The sequence below is a fragment of the Bactrocera neohumeralis genome, chromosome 6, assembly GCF_024586455.1.
Source record: "Bactrocera neohumeralis isolate Rockhampton chromosome 6, APGP_CSIRO_Bneo_wtdbg2-racon-allhic-juicebox.fasta_v2, whole genome shotgun sequence".
NCBI lineage: Eukaryota > Metazoa > Arthropoda > Insecta > Diptera > Tephritidae > Bactrocera > Bactrocera neohumeralis.
In genome coordinates, this window is record NC_065923.1 from 7,671,915 (window position 1) to 7,686,239 (window position 14,325).

Consider the following 14,325-nt stretch of genomic DNA (forward strand, 5'->3'; position numbering starts at 1 on the left):
GTCGGTTATTATGGCGCGATTGACGTTTACGTTCTCAGCGGCATCATTTTTGAAGAAATATGAACCGATGATTCAAACCACACCAAACCGTTGGTTTTTCTGGTTCAAATGGCAGCTCTTCAATTTCTTCGGGTTGCTTTTTGTTCCAAATGCTGCAATTTTGCTTGTTTACACACACATTGAAGCAGAAATGGGCCCCATCACTGAATCTTCTTTGGAATTTTTTAAGAGCTCATAGAGTGAAGCGATACCCCTTGTTAAAGGGTCTGCCCGGAAAGTAATGGGACTGATTTTCTTCGGAGCGTGCGCACACCGACTGGATTCGACAGAGAGCGTTACTGTATTTAATATATCGGCGTAAAATGCGCCAAGTCGTTTCACGCGTCAGTCCGAGATGCTGCGAACGGCACAGAATAGACTCTCCACGGTGTACATTCTCAACTACCACTGCTATATTTTCTTCATTGCTGACTTGCTCTATTCGGTCGAACACATTCTTTACAGAACGGGAATTTCCAAAATAAAGTCGAACGATTTGTCTTTCCATGATGAAATGCCAAACAATACGGAACAAAAATAACATGACAGCTTGACACGACCCACGTGTGATCTGTCAAAAAAAGGCTTCTAGGTATCGAGCAAGCAAGTGGCATTAAAGTATTAGACCAGCTTAATATAATATAGACAGAATATACCCATATACCCTCTTGCTTAGAATTCAACGTGATATACTTAAGAGCAGAACTCAAGCCAGAAGAGCAAAAGAGTTTTCGTATAAAGTGTTATACATGTCAGGGTTCAAAACATTCGAAAAGGCAACGAATGGTGAAAACAGTTACTGGAATGTTAAAGCCTTTGAAAAGGACTCTAGACCTTGTATTAATTTGCCGGAGCAGCTTACAAAGTATCCCTTATATGTACATGAATTTGCGTGGAGTTCAAAGAAACACAGATATCATGAATATATATTCCATAGGGTTGCGACCGAATCGGTTTCATTAGATTGGTGACTACAACTAGACTCGACTAACTTAACATAGCAAGCGCATTATACATAATAAAACACTAACACATGTATAATTTAAAACGTATTCATTTTCCTTTTATTTCGTATAATCAACAACGTTTACCAGAGCGCGGCAGCCAACGGCGCAGCAGCATAATGGGAAACAACTGGAGCAGCTAAAGGAGCAGCGGCGTAGTGTGACGCAACCAATGGAGCGGCCAGAGGGGCAGCAGCGGCATAACGGGCAACCACAGGGGCGGCTACGGGAGCGGCGGCAACAATTGGAGCAGCGGCGATGCCATTGTAGTTGCGAGCGATCACTTGGCTGCTGGTGGCGGTCACCACTGGGGCTGGAGCGGCAACGACGGCGGCGGGAGCAGCGTAAGCCAAAGGAGCGGCAGCAAGGAGACCGGGTTTGGCGGCGGCGCAGGCGATGAGGGCGAAGAGAACGACGGCCTGTTTGATAAGAAATAAGAATACAAGTAATTAATAACGGTAGTTCTAAATACATTTATATCAAAAACTTACGTATTTGAACATTTTTGATGAGTTTGTGGTTGGTTGCTTCTTGAATGAACGTTGGCAAGTAATTGATGACAACTGCTTGATAAAGTTGGGTTTATATAGTGAACTCAACCGCTTTAACCGTTTTATCCAAATTTTAAATATGCAAAACCAAATAAAATATCGATCTTCAAATAAAAAAAAACCGTAAATAACAGTAGCAAAAGAGTATACAAACTACCACTTCCCCTCATTACAATTCATTGCATTTCTCGTTGCTTGTGGTCAACTCTTTGTCGGAGCTACTGTAAACGACCACAAATACCTAAGCACGTGTGTCTGTATGTCGCTCGGCTTACACGCTTTGAATCTATAAGTCCGTGGAAGGAATTTTTAACTGTGGGAATTGAAGTTGCACCGAAAGCGCAAAAGAGACCCTCAACCAATGCTAAACTTGAGTTTTATTGTAATTCACCAAAGTGATGCACTTTACATTTTTCAATCGCTATTCATTAAAGTATTAAGAAGGTTTATATTTCCAGCAGTTGACTATAAATACCTAGCCGACTTTGGTCTTAGGTATCAATCAATCTTAAGCCTTTGTTCAAGCAACAGTCGCAGACAAGCAAATCCAAACACTTCAATATGTTCAAATACGTAAGTTCTACACAAAGATAAATCACATATACATAAGAAAAAAACATTTTTGTAAAAAAACTGTTTCTAAAATTCTTTCATATTCTCACAGGCCGTTGTTCTCTTCGCTCTGATTGCCTGCGCCGCCGCCAAACCCGGTCTTCTTGCTGCCGCGCCCTTGGCTTACGCTGCTCCCGCCGCCGTCGTTGCTGCTCCAGCCCCAGTGGTGACCGCCACCAGCAGCCAGGTGATCGCTCGCAACTACAATGGCATCGCCGCTGCTCCAATTGTTGCCGCCGCTCCCGTAGCCGCCCCTGTGGTTGCTAGCTATGCCGCTGCTGCCCCTCTTGCCGCTCCATTGGTTGGTGCACACTACGCCGCCGCTCCTTTGGCTGCCCATTATGCTGCACCCCAACTTCTGTGGTGAAAAGTGTCTCGAATTGAATCTTGCCAAACGAATCAATAAACTTAGTATAAATATTTAATTGAAGTTATTTTATTTAGTTTGGTGTATTGTAGGGCAGCTTTTGTGTTTGGGAAGCGTGTGACTCAAGTGTAGTGCTTTATTATATTATCCTCCTAATCTGTCTGCATCAGTCGGTTAGGTTATATTAGTTACATGATCAAATTCACACTGGACAAGTCAATACTTTCAATTGAAGCTGAGAGTCTAAACAAAGAAAGGTGGTCCAAATTTACTTAGGTGTTCTCAAGAATGTTCTTTTGAAATTGTAGAGCGCTAATTACAACGCAAGTAAAGATAGTTGGCTTACGAGGAATACTATGTTCTATTTACCCTTATGCCTCTACAATCTCATTACCTGCTTGGGTTCCATCGGTGTAGATTTCAGCTCAGATAATTTCATATTCACCAATTTTCTCATAAAAACGCGGAAATACAAGATATTGCCTTTGTTCTTTACAAAAATTTACTAGGAGGAACTGATTGAAAATAGTTTAAGTTTATTACTCCAATTAATTGGTCGAAATTTGTATAACAAACAAGAAAAAACGTTAACTTCGGCTGCACCGAAGCTAATATACCCTTTACAGGTGCATTTCTTTTAGTAACTATGTGTTCAGTTTGTATGGAAGCTATATACTATAGTAATCCGATCTGAATAATTTTTTCGGAGATTACATTGTTGCCTTAGAAAATAATCTATACCAAATTTGGTGAAGATACATTGTCAAATGTGAAAGTTTTCCATACAAGAACTTGATTCCGATCGTTCAGTTTATATGGCAGCTATATGTTATAGTGGTCCGATATCGGCCGTTCCGACAAATGAGCAGCTTCTTGAAGAGAAAATGACGTATGCAAAATTTCAAAAGGATATCTTAAAAACTGAGGGACTAGTTCGTATATATACAGACGGACGGACGGACAGACGGACGGACAGATAGACAGACGGACATGGTTAAATCGACTCAGCTGAACATACTGATCATTTACATATATACTTTATAGGGTCTCCGACGCTTCTTTCTGGGTGTTACAAACATCTTGACAAACTTAATGTACCCTGTTCAGGGTATAAAAATGTTAACGGAAATGTAGACAAGCTGTGGGTAATTCAATATTTTCTAGTATTCCATGTGTAGACTTGTCACCTTTATTACTGCCTTTAAAATATGCCTCTTTTGAGGATAAAACCAAGCCAACGTTTAAACTAATTTCAGAGAATTTGAGTTTTTCGGTTTCGGCTCAATTTTCGGACCGTATTTGTTAAATTGTTGGACAGTTTCAAGGTCTTATTCATAAATCCACGTCTCGTCACCAGTATTGATGCATGTTCCTCACGACGTTGACAAGCTTCTCTTGAGTCGATCCATAAGGGCTGTTGAGGTCCTCTGTTATCTCCCTGATTAATATGTCAGGCACACTCATGGTGAAAAATTTTCTTCATGGAAAAATTCACCTGCAAACTGTCCGCGTTGTTAACAAATACATATTAATTGAAAAATATTTGTGAACTTGAAAGCTGAAATAAATTCTGGGAACTGTAAAAGCTTGGAAATGGCTTCAGAAATTTTATTGAATATTAATCATTGATTGTGAGTTTACAAACAAGGCCTCCGTCAATTTCCACGTCTTTCCATGCTGTGATTCGGAAGATCTGCGGGCACATAACGAAATAGCTTTTCAATTTTATATATATGTAAGATAAGACTAATATTAAGCTCTTTTGCCACACCAAAATATGCGTTCCGAACTCATCAACCGCTTCCTAAAGTGTCGAAGAACGTAATCAACCTAGTTTGCCTTTTACTATACATAAAAGCGAAGTCGTTCGCTGCCAAGTCAGGCCTAAACGGCGGAGGAGTCATCGAATCGATGTTTTTAATGATTCAAAGTGCAATTGTTTCAGTCGTCTCATCGTTAGAGCTCGCATTGTCGTGCGTTGTTTTAGTGGTATGGTTGCGACATGTCCAGTTTTCCAAAAACAGGAAACCACTTTCTTAGAAATGCTTTGTACGCGAACAGCTTTTGTTGGATTCGGCTCATCTGTAAATACCCATATAGTCGATCGATATTTTTTTAAGATTTCTCTTGATCAATCATGAGCCTTTTATTAGTGATTGATAAATTGTGAATTATAGGTGCATTTTTTTGACAGATCACGCATGGCCCGTGTTAAGTTGTAATGTTATTTTTCTTAAGTATTGTTTGGCAATTCATCATGGAGAGACTTACGCCTGAACAACTTTACAAATCGTGCCATGATAATCGACTATTTTAACAAGACGCCGCCACTTCCCACAAATCGCATCCAACAATGAACTTCTTGAGAGAACCCCTCGGTAGGCAAATAATTTCACGTTTTGAGCCAGTCGATTGGTCACCAAGGTCGTGTGATTAGACTTTTTCCTGGGGGATGATGTAAAGTCTACAGACTATGCGGACAATCCCACTTCGATTCAGGCTTTCTAGAAAAACATCAGGCGTATAATTCCTCCGTTATCAGTCGAAATGCTCAAACGAGTCATCAACGTGCCGCGGCCAACACTTGAAAGGGATAATCTTAAAAAAATAATGCAATGAACCTCGAAATGGATCATCCTTTATTATATTTATGTAAATGCCATAATCTTCATGTAGGTGGTTATATGCTGATGGAACTGAACTAAATTATTTGGGAACATTTGAAGACGGGTTTCTTTCATTTTTCCTTTAATAAAATGCAAGTTAAAGTTCCTATGTCTACATAGAAACGTAAGACGCAAGCACTGTTTGCAATCAATTAATATATTTTTGCAAAAAAGGTCACTCAACTTTTCAAAATGGTAAACTTTTGCACGAGCTCGACCTTGACACGAATTACAATCGCGAAGAAGAAGGCAACTGCCCGCGAATATCTGACAAAAAACATTTTTTTTTTAAGCAAAGCAGTCACCAAGTGGCACCCACCTTCAAAAATAGTCAACAATAAACGTCGACCAAAGAAATGTTAAACGAACAGTGGGTTGAAGAGAACCCAGTGTTTGTGTACGTGCCCCGACTACATAACAAAGCTATTGAACACTGACTCTTATCCGGTAGCGGAATATAGTGGAATTTAATGCAAATATGTTTTTATGGCATACAAATTACCATTTAGTTTGAAATAATACAAGGCGAGAGCTGATTTTTAGTAGTTATTGCTACGGGAACTGTGGGTCAACTCCTTTAACAGAGATTCTTCTTCTTCAAATGGATGTTTTTTGGCTACAGTGAGGGTGCTTAGTCTAGAACCGGAAGTCGTGAACTGCTTGAGCCATATGCAAAAGAATCGTTTCTGGCCACTTCCAAGTTAATGGCGATCAGAGAACTTTCCTCACTTGCGAGAACTTTTACCCATGACTCCATCCTCAAGCTGACATTACGATAATACAAAACAAAAGAAGTTGCTAAGATTGTTTCAATTCGATTTCTTTATTCCATGGTCATCATTTGATCTTTTCATTTCTCTAAGCAATCCTTTATTTACCAAAGGAGGGAAGAGGCAAGTGGAGCTGCGGCATAATGAGACGCAACCAAAGGAGCGGCAGCTGCATAACGAGCAACAACTGGAGCGGCGGCAACAACCGGAGCAGCAGCGATTCCATTGTAGTTGCGAGCGATCACCTGGCTGCTGGTGGCGGTGACGACTGGAGCTGGAGCTGCAACAACGGGAGCTGGATCGGCTACAACAGGGGCGGCTACTGGAGCTGCGGCATAGCGAGCAACAACAGGAGCGGCTACGGGTGCGGCAGCAACAACCGGAGCAGCGGCGATTCCATTGTAGTTACGAGCGATCACCTGGCTGCTGGTGGCAGTCACCACTGGAGCTGGGGCAGCAACCACAGCGGCGGGAGCGGCGTAGGCCAAAGGAGCGGCAGCAAGCAGACCGGGCTTGGCGGCGGCGCAGGCGATGAGGGCGAAGACAACAACAGCCTAGAAATATATGGAAGGTATTTCGGTTAAAGTTGTTGGACAAAATTTTCTTGGTTTAGTCCAGCAAGTGGAGAACTTACGTATTTGAACATTTTGGGTTTGTTTTGTTATTTATGACTCTCGTTTTACAAAAGCTAGAGTTTTAGTGATATCAAATACCAAAATTGGTGGCATATTTATACTGATTGTCGAGGATCGACCTCAAATAAATTTTGAATTTTTTACAGTTAATTGTATAATAAAACAAATGTGCATTGCATATTATTTTCAAATCGATATTTTAGGCTTTGATCAGTCCGTGATATTTTTGGTAATTTCCGATATCTCCACGTTGGACATGCAAAAATACATATATACAAATTTACGCATTATCACCTTCATGAGTGATTACAAAGTGCTCGCTTTAGCATTATAAACAGCTAGCATTGGTACCCAGTAGTACCGTTCGACTTTCCGCATAACAACTGTACATAATACAATTAAAGTCGGCAAATCGTAAAATGCTCTGAATTACAATGAGATGGAAGTAAACATTTAGATGCACATTGAAGTAAATAAATTAATGAACCGGCTTAAAATACCTTCATTGAGGTACTATAAAAAGGCTGCGAAACTACAAGAGGTTATCAAACACTTACCACCAATTACCCAAAAACCACCCGAACAAAAACTAATCAAAAATGTTCAAATACGTGAGTCCTTAATCTTCTATAATATAATTATTCGTTAATTTTCAATACTTGATTCTTATAGGCCGCTGTTCTCTTCGCTCTGATCGCCTGCGCCGCCGCCAAGCCCGGTCTCCTTGCTGCCGCTCCATTGGCTTACGCTGCACCCGCCGCCGTCATTGCTGCTCCAGCTCCAGTGGTGACCGCTACCAGTAGCCAAGTGATCGCCCGCAACTACAATGGCATCGCCGCTGCCCCCGTCGTTGCTGCCGCACCAGTAGCCGCCCCCGTTGTTGCTCGTTATGCCGCCGCTCCAGTAGCCGCCCCTGTTGTTGCCGCTCCAGCTCCAGTAGTGACTGCAACCAGCAGCCAAGTGATCGCTCGCAATTACAATGGTATCGCCGCTGCACCAGTTGTTGCCGCAGCCCCCGTGGTAGCTCGTTATGCCGCCGCTGCTCCTTTGGTCGCAGCTCATTATGCTGCCGCTCCTCTGGCTACAGCTCTGTGGTAAATGTTGCTGAAAAATTTAAATAAACGGAGTTCGATACACAAAAATTTGAAATGTGTCATGATCTATCTTAGAAATTCTATACTACAGAGGTAGAAGTCATGTCATTTACCTTATTTGCCTAATTTTCCAAGTTATAGGGGATAAATGGAGTGGTTTCCTCTGCACCAAATAACACTATTGACTGTTTGACGGATTGAACGTCTCGTACAATTTGATTCGTCGTACTTTGTTCCATGTGGGGACTCACCAGCTGTTCTCTAGATTCCATAAGTATGACCACTCTGGCATCGTTTCGCTTCATATGTTAGAATTCATAATGAATCTCGAATGAAAACAATGTGAAGGATATTAAAAAACAGTGCTGTCGGCCATCGATTTGTGGACCGTTTCCAAGTATAACCATCAACCATCTAATCCTTGGTGTCCACTCCGTATTATTCTTATTATAATTCTATATTCAAAAAGACTGTTCCTTTTTCTCCTTTGAGACGTTTGAACATAATGTGACATTATTGTTTTAAATCCTTATGACCTAAAATCAATTATTGTCGATTCGCTACTCTTCCACTATTATTGTTGTCGTAACTGAATAAGTACTCTCCTTCGGAATGTTATTTGCGTACTTGGAACATAAGGCCCAAAGTGCTGGTCATGAGCGTGTGCCATATGGTATCGAAGCAAGTAGATTCCTCGTTGCTGTTATCAAAAATCTTGTTTTTCATTATTGAAGTAGTCACCACTTACGCGGTTATAGCCGAGTTAACAACAGCACGGCAGTCGTTCTTCCGCTGTTTGTCACCAATTGGAGATTCGAAGTGTAGCCAGGTCCTTCTCCATGGTCTTTCCAAAGGAGTAGAAGTTTTCCTCTTCCTCCGCTTCTCCCGGCGGGTACTTCGTCGGATACTTTCAGGGCTGGAGTGTTTTCATCTATTCAGATGACAGGGCATATCCATCGTAGCCGCTGTATCTTAATTCGCTGAACTATGTCAATACGTTACTACTTTATAATAATACTTTTCTCTCGAAAACTCGTAATGTCGACTCATCAGATGTTGTCATCGTCCATGCCTCTGCACCATATAGTAGGACGGGAATAATGAGTGACTTATATAGTTTGATTTTTGTTCGTCGAGAGAGTACTTCTCTTCTCAATTGTCTACTCAGTCCGAGGTAGCATCTGTTGGCAAAAGTTATTCTGCGTTGGATTTCGGGGCTGACGGTTTTGTTAGTTAGTGTTAATACTGGTTCCAAAATAGACGAAATCATCTACGACTTCGAAGTTAGGACTGTAAACAGTGACGTGGGAGCCAAGTCTCGAGTTCAACGACTGTTTGTTTGATGACAGGAGATATTTCGTCTTAGAGGATGTAGCCATAGCGAGGAAATTCCTCTGAGTGCTATCCACTTGGGAGTGACCAGAAACGATTCTTTTACATATGACTCAAGTTGCTCACGACTGTCGGTCTTAAACCAAGTATCCACTGGGTAGCAAGAAACATTCGTTTGAAGGCGAGCTAAAGTGACAATGCGAAACATCCCCTACCCAGGGTTGAGTTTGGACCCTGCCACTTAAAACACACTCCCAATGAAAATAATAGCAAAGAATTTCCCATTTTTATAAGGCCCACAACTCCGAAATAGTCTTACAGTTTTACCGGAATATGTCGGTATGTCTGCTTCTAATTTCAGATGTCATTCACTTCCGCGGTGTCTGCTTATAATCATAATCTAAGTCCGTTCGATAATCACTATTGTAGGGAGTACTTTCATCGGGCTGTTCAACTTCTCCGACTATTGACAATGTTAATTATCCCCTGAACACATATCTTCACGAAATTTGGCACAGATTGTTGTCTAAGGCAAGGCTATAATCTTCGATAAATTACACAGATGGGACCACTGTAGCACATAGTTGCTATACAAACTGATCGATCAAAATCAAGATAAGGTTCTCAGAAAGTTTATTTTTCCTTATTATGTAATTTAATTAAATCAGGCGTTTTAAACATATTACATTTTTTTTAAGTTATACTTTATGTAGAAAATATCTTAACAACTTTCACAGCTATAGTGTCCGTCTCTTGAAATTAAACTAGAAGCTATTTCCATAAGGAATTATTTCGAATTTTTATTTCGTTTACCACAAGAGTGGAGCAGCGGCATAGTGGGCAGCAAGAGGAGTGGCGAGAGGAGCAGCAGCCGCGTAACGGGCTACAACTGGGGCAGCAGCATAACGCGCAACCAGAGGGGCGGCCACGGGAGCGGCGGCGACAATTGGAGCAGCGGCGATGCCATTGTAGTTGCGAGCGATCACTTGGCTGCTGGTGGCAGTCACCACTGGAGCTGGAGCAGCAATGACGGCGGCGGGAGCAGCATAGGTCAATGGAGCGGCAGCAAGCAGACCGGGCTTGGCGGCGGCGCAAGCGATCAGAGCGAAGAGAACGACGGCCTGTAAATAATTATTTTATAGAAAATTATTAATCAGGATGCTATTTCTAAAAAAAGGAATAAATAATTGTTGAACAAATACTTACGTATTTCAACATGTTGGTGTTGTTTGAACTCGGGGTTTAGCTGTGGCTTGAATGAAGTCAAAGTGTGTTTGTTTAACTAAACCAACACGCTTAAATATTTATAGCTCAAGTCGATAACGAAATTCGGTACAATATTTGGTGTGACTCATGTGTCGGATTTCTTTCACCGTGTTTTACATTTTTAATTTACCAAAGTACTGAAATCAATTTACAATTATTGACACGGCGTCCTTCCTTCGGTATTTTTGTTGCATTTGGAAAACATTCAAAGAAGAAATCACATCATTGTATTTATTTAGGTCTTATTATTATTCCTCGCACAGATACATTTTTGGTCATTAGTTGTGGTCCTCTATTTTGCATAAAGGACAGGCGGATAGAGGCAAAAAAGTCGTGAACTAAAATAAAGCATAATAATAGTGCCTTTGATTTCGCCATCTATTATGGGAATTGTTGTTAAGTAGAGATTTTGATTAAATTTTTTATAATTTTTGCTATGAGTTCTTTTCCTGTTAACTCAATGGTCGCTTTATTTTATTTTCAAATTATATTGATATTAGTAAAGTTCTCTCCCTAATCTCTCTTGGGAATCTCACAAGCTATGGAGCGGTTTCCAATTTTTTCTCATTTCACTGAATTTCTTTAAACTTTTTAGTTCACAGTTATCTAATCAAATTTTACTGAAATTGGTCCATATAAACTCAAATCGAAAAATATCATAGATTGGTACAACCTGTTTCATGTTCGTGTGAAATTTTATCTACAGATAGTACGAGTACTTATGCTGTCGACAGCCTAACTCCACGGTGCTTTCTATTGCTAGAAGCACGTACTTATGGGGTCAGCAGGGTAATCTGGGCTGTTGTTTTGACATTTTTTTTCATAGAAATTTTTATTCTACTATAGAACTTTTTTCACAAATCATGAGGTATATCGCGGAGTGTATAAAAAAGAGATCTGTAACGAGTATGATAAAATCAGAACAAATACTCGTGCCGAAACACAATCAAATCATTTCAGTTCAGCTTAGGCAACATTGTTGATCAATTCGAGTATCCGCCAGCGTCTACTGATCTGATGCAACACGAACAATCTGTTTTTCGGCAATCAGGATCGAGTAAACGGTATGGCTGGCTTCGGTTCCAATCGCATTATGTCAGTTAATAGCGTTGCGACGATTGTTTGAATCGATGTGAAACTTCGGGTAAACTATAAGTAAAACTACAAGTAAAACTACGAGTAAATCTATGAGTACAGCAAACAACAACAATTTTCTGTTGTACAGATTTCAATCATGTGTGGCAAAAAATGTATCAGCTTTGAAAATATGCCCATGCTACAAATTTTCGATGCGTAAACAATAGAAATACCATGGAGTACGTACATACATATATACATACATTTGTTGTATGTATGTACTCGATAGAATTTCCATTATACATATAACATAAGTATATACAAACATATGTAATTGAAATAGAATGGAAGTGGACACGAGTTCTCAGTTTTGGATCATATACTATATAACACAAAAACGCTGGCGATCATTTCATTCTTGAAAAGTTTGCATCATCGTCCCTTCTGCTAGAACGTTCATAAAAAATAAAGTATAAGCTGATCGCTGTGATTCAAATTGAAAAAAAAATTAACTTTTTTTAAAATTTTTCTGACAGAATCAGACAGAGTGTTTTTTTAACAAAAATTTTGTCATGACATTGTCAAACAAATTTTTCGAAATTTTTTTGATGACATCGACAGAAATGGCGTTTTCATCTGAAAAACAAAAACCCAATTTATTCTTAAAAAGTACGTGAATGGTTATCGTCCCTACTAGAATCATGAAAAAATGTTGATAAATGAAAAAAATAATTAACCTTTTTTTTAATTTTTCCCCATTTTAAAGTTTGAGGTGTGCACTCCGAGCGCTGCGAACTTCGAGCGGTATTTTTATTTTTGTGCCTTTTTCGAAACCTTCCAATAGTAAAGTGGGTTTCTATATTAATTCTAAGGGTATAAGGGAACAGAGAAAATAAAAAGAAAACATTTTAAAAAAGACTACCCTACTGACCCCTTATGTCAAGTAGTGTATGTTTGGCATCTATTTTTTGCAAGAGAATCGCGACCGCGAAATGGTTGAAAATATTTCAGAACTACTTTGGGGAGTCTAGTTTATCTCTTATTTAAGTGGCACAACGTAGTCAGTTAAGGCTGTGAAGTCATCGAAACCTTGCTTCATTTCCGATGTTAATGACGATAACCTCGAAAACAGTAGAGGAACATCGCTTGAAAATCGACGTGTTAGCATCAGACAGATAGCAGAGGATCTCAACATCTCTTATGGTTCGATGCAAGAAATGCTTGGCAACATAACTGAGGACCCTACATTCCACAAACGCATCATTACTAACGACGAGATATGGGCTTATGAATATCGCCTCAAAATTGCGAAAAACGAAAATTCCATCCCTGCCGAAGATTATAACAAGTGTATGGAGCCTGTTTTAAAAATGAAAATAACGATTTGAATTTGTATTGTAAATAAATATAATTTATGCTTTGTACGGACTAACAATTGTCCTATTACATTGTATGTCTTAAAATGATCAGAGTGATAAGACAAAGAAATTAGTACACTTTTCCATCCCATGAAAACAAAGCTGGCATGATGGGTCTATATATGAAGCAGTATAAACTATAGAATTAGTCCTTGCGTGCCCACTTTTTGGTTAAAATTTTTTATGTTAATCAAATTCCGACCAAATAATTCGAACTCAAACTTTTGTTCTTTATTTTGGACGAGGAGAAAGTACATGTTTTTAAAGAACTAGCTAAATATCTTGTATTTCCGCATTTTCTGAGAAAATTGGTAAAAATTAAATATCCTGAGATGAAATTTATACCAATGGAACCCAAACAAGTAATGAGATTGTAAAGGTATGAGGGTAAATAGAACATAGTGTTCCTCCTAAGCCAAATGTCATTATTGTGATTTGAGCTTTCTAATTTCAAAAGAATTGTTGATTCTTGAGAACACACAAGTAAATTTGTACCTCCTTTCTTAAACTAAACTCTTAAAATGACTGACGCTTTCTGATTAGGAGTTATAGTATAATATACCACTACACATGAGTCACACGCTCCTCAAACATGAAAGCTACCAAATCAAATAAAATAACTTCAATTAAATATTTATACTAAGTTTATTGATTCGTTTGGCAAGATTCAATTCGAGACACTTTTCACCACAGAAGTTGGGGTGCAGCATAATGGGCAGCCAAAGGAGCGCGGCGTAGTGTGCACCAACCAATGGAGCGGCAAGAGGGGCAGCAGCGGCATAACGGGCAACCACGGGGGCGGCTACGGGAGCGGCGGCAACAATTGGAGCAGCAGCGATGCCATTGTAGTTGCGAGCGATCACTTGGCTGCTGGTGGCAGTCACCACTGGGGCTGGAGCGGCAACGACGGCGGCGGGAGCAGCGTAAGCCAATGGAGCGGCAGCAAGGAGACCGGGTTTAGCGGCGGCGCAGGCAATCAGAGCGAAGAGAACAACGGCCTGTGAGAATATGAAAGAATTTTAGAAACAGTTTTTTTACAAAAATGTTTTTTTTCTTATGTATGTACATATATGTGTTTTATCTTTGTGTAGAACTTACGTATTTGAACATATTGAAGTGTTTGGATTTGCTTGTCTGCGACTGTTGCTTGAAGAAAGGCTTAAGATTGATTGATACCTAAGACCAAAGTCAGTTAGGTATTTATAGTCAACTGCTGGAAATATAAAACCTTCTTAATACTTTAATGAATAGCGATTGAAGAATGCAAAGTGCATCATTTTGGTGAATTACAATAAAACTCAAGTTTAGCATTGGTTGAGGGTCTCTTTTGCGCTTTCGGTACAACTTCAATTCCCACAGTTAAAAATTCCTTCCACGGACTTATAGATTCAAAGCGTGTAAGCCGAGCGACATACAGACACACGTGCTTAGGTATTTGTGGTCGTTTACAGTAGCTCCGACAAAGAGTTGACCACAAGCTACGCGAAATGCACT

The 14,325-nt window shown here is 39.9% G+C and overlaps 5 protein-coding genes across 6 annotated transcripts; 2 read left to right on the forward strand and 3 right to left on the reverse strand.

Moving 5' to 3' along the window:
• Positions 1-1,106: 1,106 nt before the first annotated feature.
• LOC126763713 (cuticle protein 16.5-like) lies at positions 1,107-1,579 on the reverse strand. The gene is made up of 2 exons (XM_050481461.1): positions 1,535-1,579; positions 1,107-1,462 (listed from the first exon to the last, which is right to left on the reverse strand). The coding sequence occupies exons 1-2, from the start codon at positions 1,544-1,546 to the stop codon at positions 1,127-1,129; spliced, it is 348 nt and encodes a 115-aa protein (XP_050337418.1). The 5' UTR covers positions 1,547-1,579; the 3' UTR covers positions 1,107-1,126.
• A 567-nt stretch (positions 1,580-2,146) lies between these two features.
• LOC126763721 (cuticle protein 70, isoforms A and B-like) lies at positions 2,147-2,573 on the forward strand. The gene is made up of 2 exons (XM_050481470.1): positions 2,147-2,167; positions 2,259-2,573. The coding sequence occupies exons 1-2, from the start codon at positions 2,156-2,158 to the stop codon at positions 2,571-2,573; spliced, it is 327 nt and encodes a 108-aa protein (XP_050337427.1). The 5' UTR covers positions 2,147-2,155.
• Positions 2,574-6,113: 3,540 nt separating this feature from the next.
• Positions 6,114-6,655, reverse strand: LOC126763707 (cuticle protein 70, isoforms A and B-like). 2 transcript variants are annotated; one of them, XM_050481454.1, is made up of 3 exons: positions 6,644-6,655; positions 6,287-6,563; positions 6,114-6,181 (listed from the first exon to the last, which is right to left on the reverse strand). In XM_050481454.1, exons 1-3 carry the CDS (start codon positions 6,653-6,655, stop codon positions 6,114-6,116), a joined length of 357 nt encoding a protein of 118 aa, XP_050337411.1. The 2 variants fall into 2 exon arrangements, with proteins under 2 accessions (XP_050337411.1, XP_050337410.1); XM_050481453.1 differs by having other exon boundaries at positions 6,114-6,563.
• Positions 6,656-7,181: 526 nt separating this feature from the next.
• On the forward strand, positions 7,182-7,742 carry LOC126763708 (cuticle protein 63-like). The gene is made up of 2 exons (XM_050481455.1): positions 7,182-7,255; positions 7,317-7,742. Exons 1-2 carry the CDS (start codon positions 7,244-7,246, stop codon positions 7,740-7,742), a joined length of 438 nt encoding a protein of 145 aa, XP_050337412.1. The 5' UTR covers positions 7,182-7,243.
• A 2,137-nt stretch (positions 7,743-9,879) lies between these two features.
• LOC126763716 (cuticle protein 38-like) lies at positions 9,880-10,288 on the reverse strand. Its single transcript, XM_050481463.1, has 2 exons — positions 10,277-10,288; positions 9,880-10,191 (listed from the first exon to the last, which is right to left on the reverse strand). The coding sequence occupies exons 1-2, from the start codon at positions 10,286-10,288 to the stop codon at positions 9,880-9,882; spliced, it is 324 nt and encodes a 107-aa protein (XP_050337420.1).
• Between the last annotated feature and the right edge of the window lie 4,037 nt (positions 10,289-14,325).